General features: G+C 55.1%; 1 protein-coding gene across 7 annotated transcripts in view; it reads right to left on the bottom strand.

Annotated features, from left to right (window-relative positions):
* The window catches only part of GRAMD1A (GRAM domain containing 1A), a 31,758-nt gene extending 13,631 nt beyond the window's left edge, over positions 1 to 18,127 (bottom strand). For 2 of the 7 annotated variants that reach the window (XR_010153576.1, XM_063800672.1), the window contains exons 1-7: positions 16,585 to 16,868; positions 3,522 to 3,732; positions 3,408 to 3,428; positions 2,879 to 2,963; positions 2,656 to 2,759; positions 2,472 to 2,567; positions 1,292 to 1,372 (exon numbers count right to left, since the gene is read on the bottom strand). Coding sequence is in view for 6 of the 7 variants with exons in the window: in XM_063800672.1 (XP_063656742.1) it covers positions 1,292 to 1,372; positions 2,472 to 2,567; positions 2,656 to 2,759; positions 2,879 to 2,963; positions 3,408 to 3,428; positions 3,522 to 3,732; positions 16,585 to 16,853 (867 nt within the window). In the remaining variant the exon portion in view is untranslated. Of the gene's footprint in view, positions 1 to 1,291; positions 1,373 to 2,471; positions 2,568 to 2,655; positions 2,760 to 2,878; positions 2,964 to 3,407; positions 3,429 to 3,521; positions 3,733 to 6,920; positions 7,168 to 11,617; positions 11,765 to 12,374; positions 12,545 to 16,584; positions 16,883 to 18,044 lie in introns of those variants that run through there. The other 5 variants (XM_009435284.4, XM_063800673.1, XM_054673284.2 and 2 more) reach the window with 4 other exon arrangements.
* Positions 18,128 to 18,808: the final 681 nt, after the last annotated feature.

Here is an 18,808-nt window from a genome sequence, read left to right as displayed (position 1 = left end):
GTGCTACCACGCCCAGCTAATTTTTGCAATTTTAGTAGAGACGGGGTTTCACCATGTTGGCCAGGCTGGTCTCGAACTCCTGACCTCGTGGGCACCACGATCCGCCCGTCTTGGTCTACCAAAGTGCTGGGATTACAGGCATGAGCCACCGTGCCCAGCCATGAATGTTCCCATCTTTACAGAGAATACGGAGTCCCAGGAAGGGGAAGTCATGTAGGGAAAGTCATGTGTTCAAGGTCACCAAGTGACTTGGTCAAGCCCTGCCAGACTCCAGGGCTGAGTCTCCCATGCCTATGCCATCGTGGCCCCCCGAATCTTTTCCCAAGTGTCCTCGGGAGCCTTGAGCTTTCAGCCACCCATGGCCAGAGTGGCTGAATGACAGTGATGACAGTTAACAGTAAGTGATGATAGCAGCAGACATTTGCCACCTGGTCAACTAGGTGCATTCTTCTAACCACTTTACAGATGTACTAACTCACTGTATCTTCAAAACCATCTGGAAAGTAGGTGCTAACCTCATCATCCTTTTAAGACAATGGTGCTGAGAAGTGCAAGGTGACATGCCGGGGTCCAGCCAGGAAGTAGCAGTGCTGAGATGTGACCCCAGGGGAGCTGGTCTACAGCCGGGGGGCAGAGGGGGTGGCGAGGGAGCTAACCGCTGGGCTACTCTGCTCTTAAGAGCTGACATGACTGAGTACTTATTCTGGGCAAAATTCTGGGTGCTGTGAAGTGGGGATGGCCCCCATTTGACAAATGGGGTTCAATCACTTGCCCCAGGGGATGGGGCTGGAATCCCGGGGCTCTGCCCTGTCCTCCTTAGGGCCTGACTGTGCGCTGTCCCTCTCTCAGGATGCTGAATGGGACCCTCAGCACTCCTGCCTGCTCCAGGGACATCGGAGCCTCTGAGAAGGCAGCGCGTGAGTGCCGCTCAGCCAGAGGATGGGGCTGGGGCTCTCTGAGGTGCTGTGGACCAGCCATAGCCGGCATCCTGTGATGACCTCCCAGCCTCTATCCACACTCCCCTGCTGCCAGCGGAACCTGGATGTCCTTCAGGGTGAAAATCATTCCCAGCCCCAGGGAAGAATTACGACGGTTTACACCAATTCATGTCCCTTTGCCAGAGACTCAGCTTCGGGGTCAGGTGGGGCCCAGGGAGGAGCTGCAGGGGCACTGGGCCTGGTGCCCGTGGAGAAGAGCCAGGGCTGCCTCCAGCTCCGCAAGTTCTTGGGTCCCTGGCTCCATGGTCCCCCTGGAAACCCCCCATCCCCACCCGGGCCTCACCCAGGCCCACCTTTTCAAGCAGTGCATTCTGCCAGAGGCGGAAGATGAGGAGGAAGCAGCGGTCACGGGCCCCAAAGGAAGTGAAGAAATGCTGTCAGGGAGAGAGAGAGAGAGAGGTGAGCAGGCTGGGGAGCGACCAGGACAGAGGTGGGGAAGCGCCACCCTCATCTGCGCTGAGGCCACATCTTTGGCCCCATGAATCCACTAATTCCCCCCTGCGTTAGTTCCACAAAACGTCTGTCCTGCGCCCGGCCCTGCCCTGGACAATTCCAGAATCACTGGGATGGGGAGACGACCCCTGGCCCTGTCCTTGGAGCTCCCAGTCCAAGGAGGGGACAGATGCATCTCTAGACAGGGTCAGCCCAGAGGGGCTGGGATGTGATGGGGGGAGCCCAGGGAACTTGCCCAGCCTCTTTTGCCACTAAGAATGGTCAGTTGATCCTTTTTTTTTTTTTTTTTTTTTTTTTTGAGACAGGGTCTGGCTTTGTCACCCAGGCTGGAGTGCAGTGGCATGATCACGGCTCACTGCAGCCTCAACCTCCTGGGCTCAAGCCATCCTCCTGTCTCAGCCTCCTGAGTGAGTAGCTGGGACTACAGGTGCGTGCCACCACACCTGGTTAATTTTTTGCTTTTTAAGAGACAGGGTCTCACTATGTTGCCCAGGCTAGCCTCAACCTCCTGGGCTCAAGCAATCTTCCTGCCTCAGCCTCCCCAAAATGCTAGGGTTACAGGCATGAGCCACTACACCTGGCCAGATCCACTTTTAACCAACAAAACACAAAGAGAAGTCTGCTGGGAAGTGTCCCCCACACCTGTCCCCCTTCTTGTTGGACCGCTGGTGAGAAAGCCATCTTGCAACCAACGGACATGAGGCCACAATGACAGGGACAGGACACAACATCGGGGAGACTTACGAAGGGAGGGGCGGCTGAGGTGCCACATACATGGAAGAGTTTTACTATTTCTGCTGTTCCTGAGCAGCTGTGTGAGGTAACAGGTTGCAGGGAAAGAGAGGAGAGGCTGGTGCGGGGATCAGGTCAGGGGTGATGGGCGCCTGGGCCGGGAGAACAGAGAGAAGGGGACAGCTCGGAGAGAACTCAGGGTGCAGAACAAATGAGGCTTTGCATGTTTGGGGGAGGCGGCCTGCTGAGGGGGTGACCGCGTGGTCCCGTCACCGGGTCCTCCGTCACCTTCTCGCTCTCCGTGCAGATCTGGATGGCGTTGGGGATCAGCTTGGCCGTCTTTTCCTTCTTCAGACATGTCACTTCCTTCAGCTGGATGGAGATCTGAGGACAGCAGGAGGGTCAATAGGAGCGGGGTGGGGCCTGGCCATGGGGGCCCCCGCCCCTGTACCCTGCCCTGCTGCGGGCTCACCGTGGTCTCCCAGCGGAAGATGTTGCTGTAGAAGCAGATCCAGTTCTCGGAGAGGTAGAGGCGGCCCTGGAGCAGGATCTCACGCTGCAGGGCGCAGGAGTAATCTGAGAGGGGCGGGGAGAGACAGGAGGACACCCAAGTCACGAGGCTCAGCTGGCGCCCGCGGGCTGGCGGAGAGTTGCAGGGCTGGGCTAGGAGCTGGGACTGGGGGTCCGGGACTCACCCACAATGAGGCGTTCTGCTTCGGGGAGTTTGCTGAACAGTTTCCGGAAGTCCTCATTACGCTGCTTATAAGTGGGGCTCAGCATCTGAGGAAGTTTGAGAGGTGAGAACCTGGATGGGGGTTCACACTCCCAATGCTGCCCCACAAAGCTCCTGGAACCCCCTCAGTCTCTTAAGTCCCTGACAGATTCCAATGCACACAACACACCAGTAGCCACAATGACAGCTGCCATTTACAGATTTCTTATGTAAGCCGGGCCCCGTACCAAGCACCCACCAACATCACTGACTCATTCAATGTTCCCTTCAGCCTTGTAAGGTGGGGCTGTTTCTCAAGGACAGAGAGAGGCCCAGAGAGGTTAAGTAACTCACCCAAGGTCACACCGCACATAAATAATAGCATAGAATGTGACCCTAGGTCTGCACCCACTCCATCTCAGCACGCACTCCTTGACTGTTGCAGCCTGGGGCTCCTGGCCCAGCACCCGGTCCTCCCAGCCCTCCAGCAAGCCCCTTGCCCAGACACTTACACTGTACCAGCTCTGCATCTTCTGCAAAGAAAAGGAGAGGAGTCAGGATGAGCCCCTAGATCACCGGCCAGCCCCCACTAGCCCTCTCCCCACCCCACCTGGGCTTGCACCAACCTTGCTGTTGCGGATGAAGTTCCGGCTGCCTAGGCTCTGGGTGCTGGGGGTCCCAGGCACCCCACCCTTCTCTGAGGAGCTATCTGATCCCTTCTCCACCATGGTGCCTGGTTCTGGGTCAGGTGGGGGCCGGCTTGGGGGCAGGAGCTGCAGCCGTTTCCGGAGCGATGGGGAGCTGCTTGGCGTGCTCCGGCCAGAGTGGGGTGTGGTGCTGGGGGCAGGAAGAGGAAGAGAAGTGTTAACTGGAAAAAACAGGCTGGGATTCGGGGACAGGCCTATTTTCAGAGGCCCACCCATTGATCCCCGAATACACACCCATCCACCCAGCCATCCTGTTCCTCTTCCCAGCAGTGACACTCAGAACATGCTCCTTAACGTCTCTGTGCTACGGTTACTTCATCAGTAATCCAGGGATGATAAATACATGTCCTCATCCGGTTGTTTTGGGGCTTAAACAAATCAGGACATGTAAAGCACTTCCTTTATCTTACTTTATTTTATTTATTTATTTTTTGTGACAGGGTCTTGCTCTGTTGCCCAGGCTGGAGTCAGTGGCATGATCTCGGCTCACTGCAAACTCTGCCTCCTGGGTTCAACTGATTCTCCTGCCTTAGCCTCCCAAGTAGCTGGGACTACAGGTTCCTGCCACCACACATGGCTAGCTTTTATATTTTTAGTAGATGGGGTTTAACCATGTTGGCTGGGCTGGTCTCAAACTCTTGACCTCATGATCCGCCCACCTTGGCCTCCCAAGTGCTGGGATTACAGGTGGGAGCCACCGTGCCCAGCCTACTTTAATTTTTTTTGAGACAGGGTCTTCCTAAGTTGCCCAAGCTGGTCTCAAAATCCTGGCCTCAAGTGATCCTCTGGCCTCAGCCTCCCAAAATGCTGGGATTACAGGCATGAACCACCGTGCCCAGCCCATGTAAAGTAATTCTAACAGAGCATGGCACATAGTGAGCTCTCAAAGACACCTGCTGTTTTATTTTATTTTATTTTAAGACGGAATCTCTCACTCTGTCACCTAGGCTGGAGTGCAGTGGTGTGATCTCAGCTCACTGTAACCTTCGCCTCCTGGGTTCAAGAGATTCTCCTGCTTCAACCTCCTGAGTAGCTGGGATTACAGGATCACACTACCATGCCTGGCTAATTTTTGTATTTTTAGTAGAGACGGGGGTTCACTATGTTGGCCAGGCTGGTCTTGAACTCCTGACCTCAAGTGATCTGCCCACCTCAGCCTCCCAAAATGCTGGGATTACAGGTGTGAGCCACCGCGCCTGGCCTATACCTGCTATTTTTAAAATTAACTTACTGATTCATACAACAAATATTTATTGAACAGCGACTTTCCACTCAGTTGTCGGAGCTAAAACCCTACGCATCTTTCTTAATTTCTTTATTTTCTTCATCTCTCATTTCAAAATCTATTTCCATTATTTATTTTTATTTTTATTTTTAGAGATAGGGTCTCGCTCTGTCACTCAGGCTGGAGTGCAGTGGCACAATCACAGCTCACTGCAGCCTCGAGCTCCCGGGCTCAAGTAATCCTCCTGCCTCAGCCTCCCGGGTAGCTGGGACTGCAGGTACACACCACTGTTATCAGCTTTCTTATTTTTAAAAAATTTTTGTACAGATGGGATCTAGCTATGTTGCCCAGGCTGTTCTCAAACTCCTGACCTCAAGTGATCCTCCCACCTTGGGCACTATCAAAGTGCTGGTATTACAGGTGTGAGCCACTGCACCCAGCTCTATTTCTATTATTTTTATTTTTTTGAGATGGGGTCTCACTCTGTCGCCCAGGCTGCAGTGCAATGGCATGATCTCGACTCACTGCAACCTCCACCTCCCAGGTTCAAGCGATTCTTCCACCCCAGCCTCCCCAGTAGCTGGGATTATAGGCACCCGCCATCATGCCCCGCTAATTTTTGCATTTTTTGTAGAGACAGGGTTTCACCATGTTGGCCAGGCTGGTCTTGAACTCCTTCCTGACCTCAGGTTATCCGCCCACCTCGGCCTCCCAAAATTCTGGGATTACAGGCGTGAGCCACTGCACCCAGCATCCATTATTTTTATTATACTCATTTCTCCCTGCTCCAGCCTCCATCACCTCCAGCCTGGACACCCCAGCAGCCTCTTCACTGGTGTCCTACAACCAGAGGAGACCTGTGACCGTCTGAGTCAGGTCTGAGCCCTGCCCTGGGTGCCCCTCACTCCAGGTAAAAGCAAAGACCTCACCTTGGTGTGGTGATTTGGCCCTGGAACCTCACTGACCTCATGTCCTCCCTCTCCCTGTCCTTCCTCTACCCTGGCCATCCCAGCCTGCTTTTGTCCCTAAGCTCTCCAATCTCATTCCCATGCCAAGGCCTCCACACTTGTAGTCCCTCCGCCTGAATGTCCTTCCATGGCCCCGGCATCACCAGCTCTGTCCCCTTCAGCTCAAATGCTCTCCTTCTCCATCATCCAGCCTAAGGCAGGCACCTCTGTCGCCACACCCCAGGCTATCTGGAGTGTCCTGCTTGTTTACTGTTTGTTTACTGTCTACCCAGACTGTGACCTTCAGGTCTTGGTTACCACCGGGTCCCTAGAGCCCAAAACTCTAGGCACATAGCGAATGCTCAATAACCACCAGAGGCTAAATGAATAATCTGCACGCTGGCTGGAGCTGGCATCAGTAGAGCCCGCAGGACATGGCCCCTGCCCTTGGGGAATGAGCCTTCTGGTGGGGAGGCAGACACTGAACAAACAGGACACTCCCAACTTCACTGTGCAAACACGAACTGTAATAAGGACTGTGGGGATGGCGTCGGGAACTTTAAAAGGACATTCTTTGTTGACTCCTTATCAGGAAATATGTCAAGCTCTCTGTATGATTAACCGTATTATTTCTCAAGCCGGTGCCTTTGATATGATTCACCATCCCTGCTTTACAGAGGAGGAAACTAGCTCAAAGCGGCAAACCACTTGCCATAGGATACGGGCCTGGTTTCTTTCTTTTTTCTTTATTTTTTGGAGACAAAGAGTCACGCTGTCACCCAGGCTGGAGTGCAGTGGCACTATCTCAGCTCAGTGCAACCTGCGCCTCCCAGGTTCAAGTGATTCTCCTGCCTCAGCCTCCGGAGTAGCTGGGATTACAGGCACCCACCACCATGCCCAGCTAATTTTTTGTATTTTAGTAGAGACAGGGTTCCACCACGTTGCTGGTCTCAAACTCCTGAGCTCAGGCAATCCACCTGCCTCAGCCTCCCAAAGTGCTAGGAGATTACAGCTGTGAGCCACTGCACCGGGCCACGGGCTTGGTTTATTTCAAGGCAGGATTCCCATTTGGGGGCCTTGATGTATTCTGGGGTGCAGGTGGGATTCCCTCCACCACCTGGGGCAACTCAAAGTTGTCTCTCTTACCTCCAAGCCTTAACATATGCCATTCTGTCTGTCCAGATCGTAGTTCTTCTTTGCCTAGCAAATCCTTATTTGTCCTTCAGGACTTTGGCTCATGCGTGACCCCACAGTCCCCTGGGCAGCTCCCATCCTGGACTACTCTGGGCCGTCACTGTCTGATGACAGGTCCAAGTCCTTCACGGGTCTGTGGGTCACTGCTCTGTCCCCAGCACAATGTGGGACAGGATGCAGGGTAGGCACTCATGTAACACTTGTAAAATAAATTTGTGGAATAAAATACGTGAATAAAATAATTAAACAGCCAGTGGCCCAGGCCACTGCTTTTCCCCTGGGCCATCCCAGCAGCCTCCTCCCTGGTCTCCCTGTTCCCATCCCTGCCCATACCTGTAGTGGGAGGGAGCCTGGGATCACCTGAGTCCATCAGGGTCCTCCTGGCTGGTCCCTCTCTGCCCTCATCAGCCCTGCACTCCCTCTCCCAGCTCCTGCCTTGGTCGGTGCCTCTGCTCAAAATGCCCTTCCTCCCAGACATCCACATCCACAGGGCTCCCCCACCTCCCTCAGGTCTCTGCTCAGTGGACACCTTCCCTACCTCCCTATTTAACACCCCCTACCCCGCCCTCCCGATCCCCCTCCCTGCTCTCTTTCTGCGAAGCAAGTCTCCCTGCTGCCTCCCGGGACCTTCAGTATTTCCCCCTAGTTCTTATCCTTCTCTCCCCGCCCCCAACCCCCACCCACGATGTTGAGTGTCCCCATCACCTAGAGCAGGGCCTGGCGCACAGGAGGTGCTCCGTGAGCACATACTGTTGGGGATGGCCTGGGTGATCGGCCCTCCTTCCCCGCCCCCCATAGAACTTGGGTTCCAGCAGGTGCACGACTCCTTGGACCCCGCAGGTCTCCAGGGCAGCAGCCTGGAGTGTGGGCCCCACAGTCCAAGGACCTTCCAGTCAAGTGCCACCGCGTCCTTTCTGTGTGACCCTGAGCCAGTGTCTGAACCCTCTTGTGCCTCAGTTTCCTCTTGGGTATGATGGGAATTAGTGCCCACCTCCTAGGGTTGCACAGAGATGGAGGTGAGGTGAGATCCACAAAGCCCAGTACCTGGAGGGCACCTGGTTTAACTACGCTGCTTTCCCTCCCACAGGGACTGGCGGACTAAGATGGAGTGTACAGCGCGGCTGCCAGCCCAGTGCACCACTGTCCATGACGCTCTGCTGACCCTGACAGGGACCTCACAAGCACTACGCCTGATGTTAGGCGCCTCCATGACTGACCCTCAACTCCAGCCTTTCACCTCTAAATACCCTGCACCCGCCACAAGGAAGTGAGCAAAGCCCATACAAGCCCCTGCCTGCAAGGACCTGACGCTGAAACAGGGAAACATAGACCGTCAGTAAGAAAACAAGTGAGCAGGGATGGCGACCTCAGACACTGGTGAACGCCATAAAGCAATGCTGCTCAGTATGAGCCCCAGAGAGCAGCAGGCAGGACTTGGAAAGTGTTCAAAAGGCAGAGTCCAGGACCCACTCCCAACCTTCTGAATCAGAACTGGGGTGGGGCCAGAGATTCCGACACACATTCAAGTTTGAGGACCACAGAGATAAGGGATGGGACAACTAGGGGGGCAGAGATGCTTTTTAAATTTTTTTTAGAGACACGGTCACACTCTGTCACCCTGGCTGCAGTACAGTGGCAAAATCATGGTTAACGGCAGCTCCGAACTCCTGGGCTCAAGGAATTCTCAATCCTCAGCCTCCCAGGTCACTCCAGGCCCGAACTCTTGGGCTCAAGCGATCCTCCAGCCTTAGCTTCCCTGATAGCTGGGACTACAGTCTCACACCACCATGCCTAGCTGATTTTTAAAGTTTTTTTGTAGTGATGGGGTCTTGCTATGTTGCCCAGGCTGGTCTCAAACTCCTGACCTCAAGTGATCCTCCCACCTTGGCCTCCCAAAGTGCTGGGATTACAGGCATGAGCCACTGTGCCCAACCAATTTCTTTAGTAAGAGTCAGCAAAAGCCTTCCTGAACAAAGCCCACTTGTTCACCTGAGGACAAAGAACAGATGTGGCAAAGGCTGGGAGAAGACTGTTCCAGGTGGAGAACATCAAGCTCAGGGACAGGACTGAGCCTGGCAGGTCTGAGTGTGAGTGAGGTGGCCAGTGGGGCTGAGGGAGTAGCGGAGGTGCACAGGCCTGGTGACCCTAGTCAGGAGTTTGGCTTCACCCAGACAGCACTGGTGAGCAGGGAGGGACTCCTAAGCAGCAGGACCACATCCTCCCCTGCCTGCTTTTCTCAGCCCTCTAGCCTGAAACACAGACCTGCCCTACTTTCCCGCAGCCACAGATCTAGGGGCAGGGCCTGGGGGCCGGAATCCTGAAGAGAGGCTCAAGGCACACAGACAGGGCAGGGACCACGCCCCCAGTTTTTGCTCCAGGGCTGGGCAAAGAGGAAGTACTCGAGGGCGGACCCTGCGGCTGCCCAACCAGGATAGCTGAAGGCAGAGTGAAGGGAGGAGCCTGGGGGACTGTTATAGGGGTGAGGAGACTCGGAAGGGACGTTGTTTTGCTTCCGCAGACACCTGACCTCCAACTTCCTAGGCCCCAATGGACCCAGAGCAGCCTCTGGTCAGAAAAGGGCGGATGCATCCACAGGTGTGCATAAAAGGGAAACTCAATGATTGTCACACAGTAGGTGTCAGGGGTAAACTGCATTTCCCTACAATTGCAAGGAGTCTCTTTCCTCTCTCTCTCTCTCATATGCACACACACACACACACACACACGCGCGCGCGCACACGCACAGAGCAACAGCATCATAGGTATGCTACAGAAAGCCACAGAGTAATTACACACACACACACACACACACGCACACACCTGCAGCATTGCTAGTCTGCTACAGTCACATGGCAATTTCCCAGAAAAGTTATCCAGACACATGCATGTGTGCACACAGACACAGAGCTGCAGAGGGTCACAGAAACATACAGCGACCCACAGAAAGTCCCGGATAAATTATATTCACATACATAGCCACGAGGAAGTCTCAGCAAAGAGCCAAAGACAGCCATACAGTGAAAGACCGGTCCCAAAAGACCCCAGGTGACGCATACATAGTCCCAGGTAAATCAGGTCCCACGGTCAGCCAACACATCCCCACTGAGTTGTTTCTGCGCCCGCAGTGGGCTCACCGTCTGGCAGGGAAGACAGAGAAAAGGCTACTTCTAAAGTGGCAAGGGGCTGGGCGCAGTGGCTGACGCCTGTAATCCCAGCACTTTGGGAGGCCGAGGCGGGTGGATCACCTGAGGTCAGGAGTTTGAGACCAGCCTGGCCAACATGGTGAAACCCCGTCTCTACCAAAAATACAAAAATTAGCCAGGTGTGGTGGCACGCACCTGTAATCCCAGCTACTCGGGAGGCTGAGGCAGAATAATCGCTTGAACCCAGGAGGCGGAGGTTGCAGTGAGCCGAGATGGTGCCACTGCACTCCAGCCTGGGTGACAGAGCGAGACTGCGTCTAAAAGAAAGAGAAAAAGGAAAAGAAAAGGTAAAGTGGCAAGGGGTGGAGGTGTCAGTGGCTGTAGCTGGTGGAGAGCCCTGATGCTCACACAGTCAAGCAGGACTTGGGAATAATGCAGCCGAGCAGGGCCTGGATCTCGAGGACACAGTGGCCAGGTAGTGGAATAATGCGTGGCACATGCTATACTAACTGTAACAGGTGGACAACGTCAGTTATCATTATTGTCTCCAAAGTGCCCTGGGTACTCCCAGGGTCTTAGAAGGGAGGGTTCCAAGCCTACAGAGAGCCACAAGGGGTCTCACACTGTTCACACACACACACACACAAAACCACAAAGGGTCTCAGCTGTACACAGAGAAGCCTAGGCACCACTCAATACTGTCACAAAGGAATACACAAGGGAATGTTCACACAAAGATGGAATCAGATTAAGTTACAGCCACACTCACAGAGCCCCACACAACAATGTCACAAATGTAACTTACATTGGCACACAGAGCTAAATGAGAGTTTCAAGCCAGGCGCGGTGGCTTAAGCCTGTAATCTCAGCACTTTGGGAGGCCGAGGTGGGTGGATCACCTGAGGTCAGGAGTTCGAGATCAGCCTGGCCAACATGGTGAAACCCCATCTCTACTAAAAATACAAAACTTAGCCAGGCGTGGTGGCACACGCCTGTAATCCCAGCTACTCAGGAGGCTGAGGCAGGAGAATTGCTTGAACCCAGCAGGAGGAGGTTGCAGTGGGCCGAGATCGTGCCACTGCACTCTAGCCTGGGCGACAGAGCCAGACTCTATTTCAAAAGAAAAAAAAAAAAAAAAAAGAAGAAGAGCGTTTCAGAGCTAAATTACAGGCATATGCAGGCACAGAGGGTCATGGTAGAACCCAGAGCCCCAGGCACACCTGTACACACACCACCAAGTCACAATGGGATGCACACTGGTAACTTACAGCGACGCTTGGAGCTACAGATAGAATTAATGGTAAAACACACACAGCCCAAGAAGGATCAGAGCTGCTACACACGGTAACTCCAGACACATGTACACACACTCCAACGTCACACTCAGACACACAGGGGTAATTTATATCTGCACAGGGAGCTACAGATGGAATGAGACACAACACGCACACAACCAGCTGCTCACAGCCACAGATTTGGAGCCCCAGACACACACAGGTAACTTACAGTAACACACAGAGCCGCGGTCAGAATTAGTGGTTAAGTTACACGCAGGAACTCTATCAGAGGCCCAAAGCTGCTGCAGGCTAGCAGCCCCATACACACGTACACACATTTGCAAGACAATTCACAGTCGGAAGCACATGCGCCCACCTGGACCGGAAGGGGAGTAAGAAGTCAATTCCGAGCACACAGGACCCCCCGCCCTCCATGATCTCAAGCACGCGGTCCTGGAGAGACGCAGGAAGCCCCCACCCCCGGCAGCCCCGAGACCCGCAACAGCCAAGGACGGTGGGAGGGGGCCCAGGCAGGAGGGGGCTGCCTACTCCCGGCGCGCCCAGGGCTCCGCGGCCTGTGGGCCTGGGCTGGTCCCGATCCTGTCTCCATCCCAGGCCGGAGCCCCAGTTCGGCCTCGCGCTCACCCCTGGCTTACCAGGAAGGGGGTTGCCAGGCCTGAGGGCCCTCCCCGCGAGATGAACCCGCGGGCCCCCAGCCAAACCCCGCAACCCAGTGCGTCGCGGGCCGGCAGTGGCGACCCAGACCCCGGGCCCTGCCCTGCGTCCGCGCCCCACTCCCCAGCTGCACCCCTCGCCCGGGGGCCCCCTGCCCCGCCCCCACCCCGATCGCCCCGGCCAGAGCCATGTGCAGAGGCCCCCGACCTCTGCAGCGGCCGCGCCGCCCCCTCCCCAAGCCCGCGGCGCCCCCTCCCTCCGGTGGCCTCCCCCGCGCGCCCGGTCCCTGAGCTCTAGTCGCCCGTACTTACTCGAACATGGATGCGGCGCGGTGGGCGCGCCCCGGGCGCAGGGCAGGGCAGGGCAGGGCAGGGCAGGGCTGGGCTGCGCGGGGCTGGGCTGCGCTGGGCGTCCCCGCAGGGCACCGGCCTGGCCTTCCGCGGCCGCCGCCCCCACCCGACCCAACCGCCCGCACAAAAGGCCGGAGCCGCCGGAGGCCGCCGCGGCGTCAGCGACACCCCCTTCCTTCCCCCGCCCCGCCGCGTCACGGCGCCGCCCCCAGCCCGGGAGGGAAGGCGGGGAGGGGCCGCAGAGGCCTAGAAGGAGGGAGAAGCCGGGGAGAGAGGGACTGGACAGAGAAGGGAAAACAGAGGGGCAGAGAGACAGAGAAGGAAACAAAGAGACTTTATTAAAACCAAACATCGTGGAGGCAGCTGCCTGCCCGCAGGTTGGGGAGCCCCCTCCCCTAGTACCTAGAAAAGGGTCCCTAGCAACTACTATGCCCCTGGCCAGAAGCTCCTGGACCTCCCAGGGAGGAACCTGAGAGCCGGGGCGAAGGTGGGGGAGGACCGGAGATGCTGGGAAACCGAGGTGTGTGTATGGGGGAGGGGGCCCGAAGCTGGCGGGAAGGGGTGGGGCCGGTTGGCCGCCTCCTCCTTCCCTCTCCCAGTCTCTGAGCCCGGGTTCCTGGTCCCAGGAGGTCCCGTGCCTCCGTTTCTAGGGACTTCCCAGTTTTGGTCAGCCAGGCCAAGTACCAAGTCAGAATCCAGCCTCCCTGGCTCTTATCTGTGCTGAGACCTTGCGCTCATCACCCCAGTGCTGGGAGTCCCACTAACTCGGTGGTAAGGGCTTTTCCCGGGGACAGCGCAGCAACGGGCAAAATCAGTCCTTTTACGGAAGGAGAAGCCCGGCCTCTAAGATGGGAAGTGACTTGTTGGGGTCACCCGGTAGGTAGGCGGCAGAGTTGGATTCGATCCTGCTCTGACGCCATAACCTGCGTCCCCCCTCCCCCGCCCCGTCTGCAAGAGGTCAGAGTCAGGTGGTGTCCTGGACTCCTGGCCCAACCACACAGAAATGCGAGTCCCACCTCACAGCTCCGGGGCTGTGGCTCCCCAGCGCTCTCCAGGGTACGCTGTCCCCGCCTCTTTTGAAAAAACTCCCTTCCCAACCCTCTCCATCAACCCTTCCCCTCCTCCTGCAAAAGAAGCCCACCTGACTTCTCCATTTTGATGAATGGCAGGCCCAGAACTTCAGAGTCTTTTCTGACCCTCTCTTTTCCTTCACACCACATCCAATCTGTCACAAACTCTGTGGGCTCCACGTATAAAATCAATCGCTCCAGATTCTAAACTCTTCTTCCTCCACTGCCCACGCCCTGGCCCAGCCTCCATCCTCTCCTGCCTGATCTCCCTGCTCCCATCCCTGCCCCTACTGTCTGTTCTCACCTGCAGCCAGAGAGAGCCTGGGACCACCTGAGTCAGTTAACTACCCTCCTGGCTCAGAGCCCTGCCCCAGCTGTACCTCACTCCAGGTAAAAGCAAAGTCCTCACCTTGGCACCCAAGGCCCCTGTCAGCTCTCTGACTTCAGCTCCTCATCTCCCCCTGGCTCACACCCTCCATCCAGCCTACCCGCTGTTCTTCTAACTCACCAGGCACCTTCCTGCCTCCTACCCCAAGACCTTTGCACTGGCTATTCCCTCTGCATGGATAGCACCCCCCCCCATCGCCGTGCCCTACCTCTCATGCTACCCCCCACCTCTAAAACCCCCATCCACCATCTGACATTTGCTGCCTCCCACCGGCCAATGTAAGAGAGGCCCTCCTCATACCACCTTCCTCTGTCCAACTGATCTCTTTAGATTTCTCTTTGGTCTGTTTCTTCTAGTGTAATGCTTTTAGTTTTTTAATTAAATAATATTTATTTCAGGTCAGGCGCGTTGGCTCACACCTGTAATCCCAGCACTTTGGGAGGCCAAGGAGGGTGGATCACCTATCAGGAGTTCAAGACCAGCCTGGCCAACAGAGTGAAACCCCATCTCTATCAAAAATACAAAAAAATTAGCCAGGTGTAGTGGCTTGCACCTGTAATCCCAGCTACCCAGGAGGCTGAGGCAGGAGAATTGCTTGAACCCGGGAGGTGGAAGTGGCAGTGAGCCAGGATCGCACCACTGCGCTCCAGCCTGGACAACAGAGCAAGACTCCATCTCAAAAAAAAAAAAAAGGAAGAAAATATAACAGTCCTCTATGTCCCCTGTACCTATATAGAATAGATGTGGACATTTTGCCATTTTGCTTCAGGTCCTTTTTTTAAAAGAAATAAATGATTACACTTACAACCAAAGGCCTGGCTCCCCATCCCTCCTTTCCCTTCCCGTGCCCCCCAAGGAGCCTTCTGCCTGCCATGCAGTTGGTGTGTTTCCTTCCTGTGCTTTTTTTTTTTTTTTTTTTTGAGACAAGGTCTTGCTCTGCCGCTCAGGCTGGAGTGGTGCAGTGGCTCGATCTTGGCTCACTGCAGCCTCCACCTCCTCGGTTCAAGCGATTCTCTTGCCCCAACTTCCTGAATAGCTGGGATTACAGGCATGCGCCACCATGCCTGGCTAATTTTTGTATTTTTAGTAGAGATGGGGTTTCACTGTGTTGGTCAGGATGGTCTTGAACTCCTGATCTCAGGTTAATCTGCCCGCCTCGGCCTCCCAAAGTGCTGGGATTACAGGCATGAGCCAGCACGCCTGGACCCTGTGTACTTTTCTGTCCTTTTTCTACATCACGAGGCATCCACCAACACTATCACCTATTATCCAGTATCTTTTTTAAAAGATACACGATTAGGCTCCCTCTGTTTCATTTGCAACTTGCTGTCCCCCATTATCATTGTTTCTGCGATTTCTCCACATCCATGCACAAAGCTCTGCTTCCTAAACTTTAACTCTTATCGAGTGTCCCTTGTTGGAAGAAACCACAGTGGCTGCTTGTTCTATTCAGGGTCGGTAGAGTTCTTTCCTCTTCCCCCTATGGCCCTGAACCTCCCATTTCCTGTCTCCTTGTACCAGAGATAGTGTTTCTTTTCAGAAGTTTTGTTTAAACTTTCTTTTTTTCTTTGTTTTTCTTCTTCTTCTTTTTTTTTTTTTTTTTTTTTTTTTGTTTTTTTTTGTTTTTTTGGCCTGTGATCTACAGCAGGAAATACCTTTCACATGGGCTTCCAGCACGCACTTAGAAATACACATAATGCCACAGAAGTTGTAAGAAACCACACTTACCCTCATTAGGCCTCACGCATGGTGTTATTTGCAATTCTATTTTATTTTGATTTGGATAAAGAAGTGCTGATTGCGGCCGGGTGCCTCATCTCACAATCCCAGCACTTTGGGAGGCCGAGGAGGGTGCATCACCTGAGCTCAGGAGTTCAAGACCAGCCTGGGCAACATGGTCAGACCTCGTCTCTACTAAAAATACAAAAAAAATAGACAGGTGTGGTGGTGCACATCTGTGGTCCCAGCTGCTGGGTGGAGAGGGGAGCAATGGAAGTTGCAGTGAGCCAAGATCATGCCACTGCACTTCAGCCTGGGTGACAGAGAGATGCTGTCTCAAAAAGAAAAAAACAAAAAACAAGGGCTGATTGCAATTCACTATATTAGTTTTATGGCCCTTAAATGGGTCTTGACATACAGTTTGAAAAACACTGGGTGTGGTCCCTCTCCACCCATCCACTCTTTTTTTTTTTTTTTTTTTTGAGACAGAGTCTTGCTCTGACGCCCAGGCTGGAGCAGTGGCACAATCTCGGCTCACTGCAACCTCCGCCTACCAGGTTCAAGCAAACCGCCTGCCCCAGCCTCCTGAATAGCTTGGATTACAGGCATCCATCACCATCGCTGGCTAATTTTGTGTTTTTAGTCAAGATGGGGTTTTACCATGTTGGCCAGGCTGGTCTTGAACTGTCGACCTCAGGTGATCCACCAGCTTCGGCCTCCCAAAGTGCTGGGATTACAGGCGTGAGCCACCGCGCCCAGCTTCCCCTCCACTCTTACTAGGCAGAACTCAGCTGAGCTCACTCATAGCTGGTTGTTCCAACGCACACCCTCAGTTTTTACCTTTTGTTTGTGCTTCTGTTTCGTGGCTTTGAGTCAGCCCTCTGTGGGGCTAAGGTTGTGCTCTGACCCGCAGCCACAAGGAACCCACCCTTGACAGAGAGAACCCTCCCTAGACAGAGAGACCCTCTTTCCTGTCCCACTGCCCAGGTCTGACCTGTCCTGGGACAGACTCTGCAGGTCTGGCATCCTCTGCTGCTGCCGGCGTCGGGGGGTTGGGGTGCAGGCGGGGGACTCCCCATCACTGGATGGCGTTATGTGAATGATGGGCACCTCCAGGAGCTTCCAGGACTCAGAGGCCAGGCCCTGGGCCCTGTCACCCTGTGGCTGCTGCTTCCGCTGCCCTGCTGGGAGGTCAGGCGAGCCCTGGGGACTGCCCTGTGCCAACAGGGTCTCCCAAGGCATCAGGGGCAGGACATCATCCATGGAGAGGGTCTGGAACAGCGGTATGGTCTCTGGGAAAGAGAAAAGAGAGATGAGGGATAGAGCTCCCGCTTAAGCCCCCTTACCACCTTCCCCCGTGGCTCCACTAAGAGAAATGAGCTATGATTAAGAGCACAGTTGGGGACCAGGCGCGGTGGCTCATGCCTGTAATCCCAGCTCTCTGGGAGGCTGAGGCAGAAGGATCACTTGAAGTCAGGAGTTTGAGACCAGTCTGGGCAGCATAGCAAGACCCTATCTCTACAAAAAGTTAAAAATTAGCTAGGCATGGTGGCACGTCCCTATAGCCCTGGCTACTCGGGAGGCTGAGGCGGTAGGATCACATGAGAATCCCGGAATTTGAGGCTGCAGTGAGCTATGATTGTGCCATTGCACTCCAGCCTGGGCAACAGAGCGAGACCCTGTCTCAGAAAAAAAAAAAAAACAAAAAACCGTGATCTGAGAGTCAGAGAGATCTGGGTGGGATTACCACCCCTGCTAACCTCATTCCCTTATGACCCCAAGCCTGTTTCCTCTTTTGGAGACTCGAGATCTGATAGGACCCCGCAGGGTGGCCCGGCAGTATCTGGAGGGCTCTGGCATGCACGGGGCTAGGCCAGGGCCCCAACACAGTAAGTGCTCAGTTAATCCCATTTGCCTGTAGCTGGAACTGAGGTTTACCGAACCACATAGCTCCTCTCTCATCTGTGGGAGGCCTGGGCTATTTTTTTCGGAAAGCCCTGGGTGTTCTCTGTACCCACTCCTGCCCTGTGTCCCTTCCACACAAAGGGTCAGGAAGGAGCCAGGCCTCAGTGGGCACCAGAGCCCGGGCCTGGGTAACGGCTAGCCGGACAGACAGAGAGGCCGAATCGGGATTCCCCTTCCCTGTTTGCTTAGCAGTTGCCCCTCCCAAGACAAACAAAGGGAGGTGGCCAGCTGGGGCCTTCTGGGCCTGGGAGGAAGCCAGGCCAGTTTCTGCTCTGCGGCTGTGATGTTAGAGGCTGCCTGGGTCTGGGGAGGCCAGACCGCAGTCTCTCTGTCCTCAAGACAGGGGCTTCTTGGCACCCACCTGTCCAGCGAATAGGGAAGGGAGGACCTTCGGGAACCAGAAAGGGTTTCCCCTGTTTTGGAAAAGACCTTGACCCTATAGGCCGGGCTTGGATCTTCCCAGGCACCCGAGTACTCCAATACCCCTACCTTATGGGGTCCTCCTCCTTCTGTCCACACAGCATTCAGACTTGCAGGGGAAGGGCGGTAGACCAGGCACTTCCTTTCCCCTAGGAGTCCTAGCTGGGCCAGAGAGTCATGACCTTGCAGGCTGAAATAGTCATGACCATGTCCGGCTGGAGTCGTGTTACTCTCCGGCCAGCTGCTCCTGGGAGAAAGGACAGAGTGGGCATGGAGGTGGAGGTGCTCATGCCAAGGAGGAGGCAGAAAGAACCCCTCTCATCCTTCCGCTCTTGGCTGCACAGGAAGGAAAGGCTAACTACCCCAGGCCTCTCGTGGTCCATTGCTCGTGTTGGTCTGTGGCCAGCCACAGTGTAGCACCTCCAACTACATCGGAGCGCAAGTCTCTAGACAGAGAGGCCCCCTTTCCCGTCCCACCGCCGAGGTCTGACCTGTCTCAGGACAGACTCTGCAGGTCTGGAGTCCTTAGCCGCTGCAAGCATCGTAGGGGCACAAGAATGCTCCTCCAAGTTCAGAAAACACCCCCAGGTGGCCAAATCCAAATTCCAGTCCTCGTCTTCCCCAGCTGCTCTTAGAAGCCCTGACCCTGGGAGACGCTTCTTCCTCCTGGAAGGCTCCCTTGGCCACTGCGATGTCACAGTTTCCTCTTCTCCCACCTCATGCAGCTCCATCTCGTTTCGTGCACAACTCCTGCCCCTCTCCCTGGTCCGTGAAAGCTGGCATTCCCCAAGGCTGAGGTCTGGGAACTTTTCTCTTACTTTTCCAGTTTTTTG

Source organism: Pan troglodytes, chromosome 20, assembly GCF_028858775.2.
Source record: "Pan troglodytes isolate AG18354 chromosome 20, NHGRI_mPanTro3-v2.0_pri, whole genome shotgun sequence".
In the NCBI taxonomy this organism is placed as follows: Eukaryota; Metazoa; Chordata; class Mammalia; order Primates; family Hominidae; genus Pan; species Pan troglodytes.
Note: the sequence above shows the minus strand (reverse complement) of the source record. Positions and strands in the feature narration are given on the sequence as shown.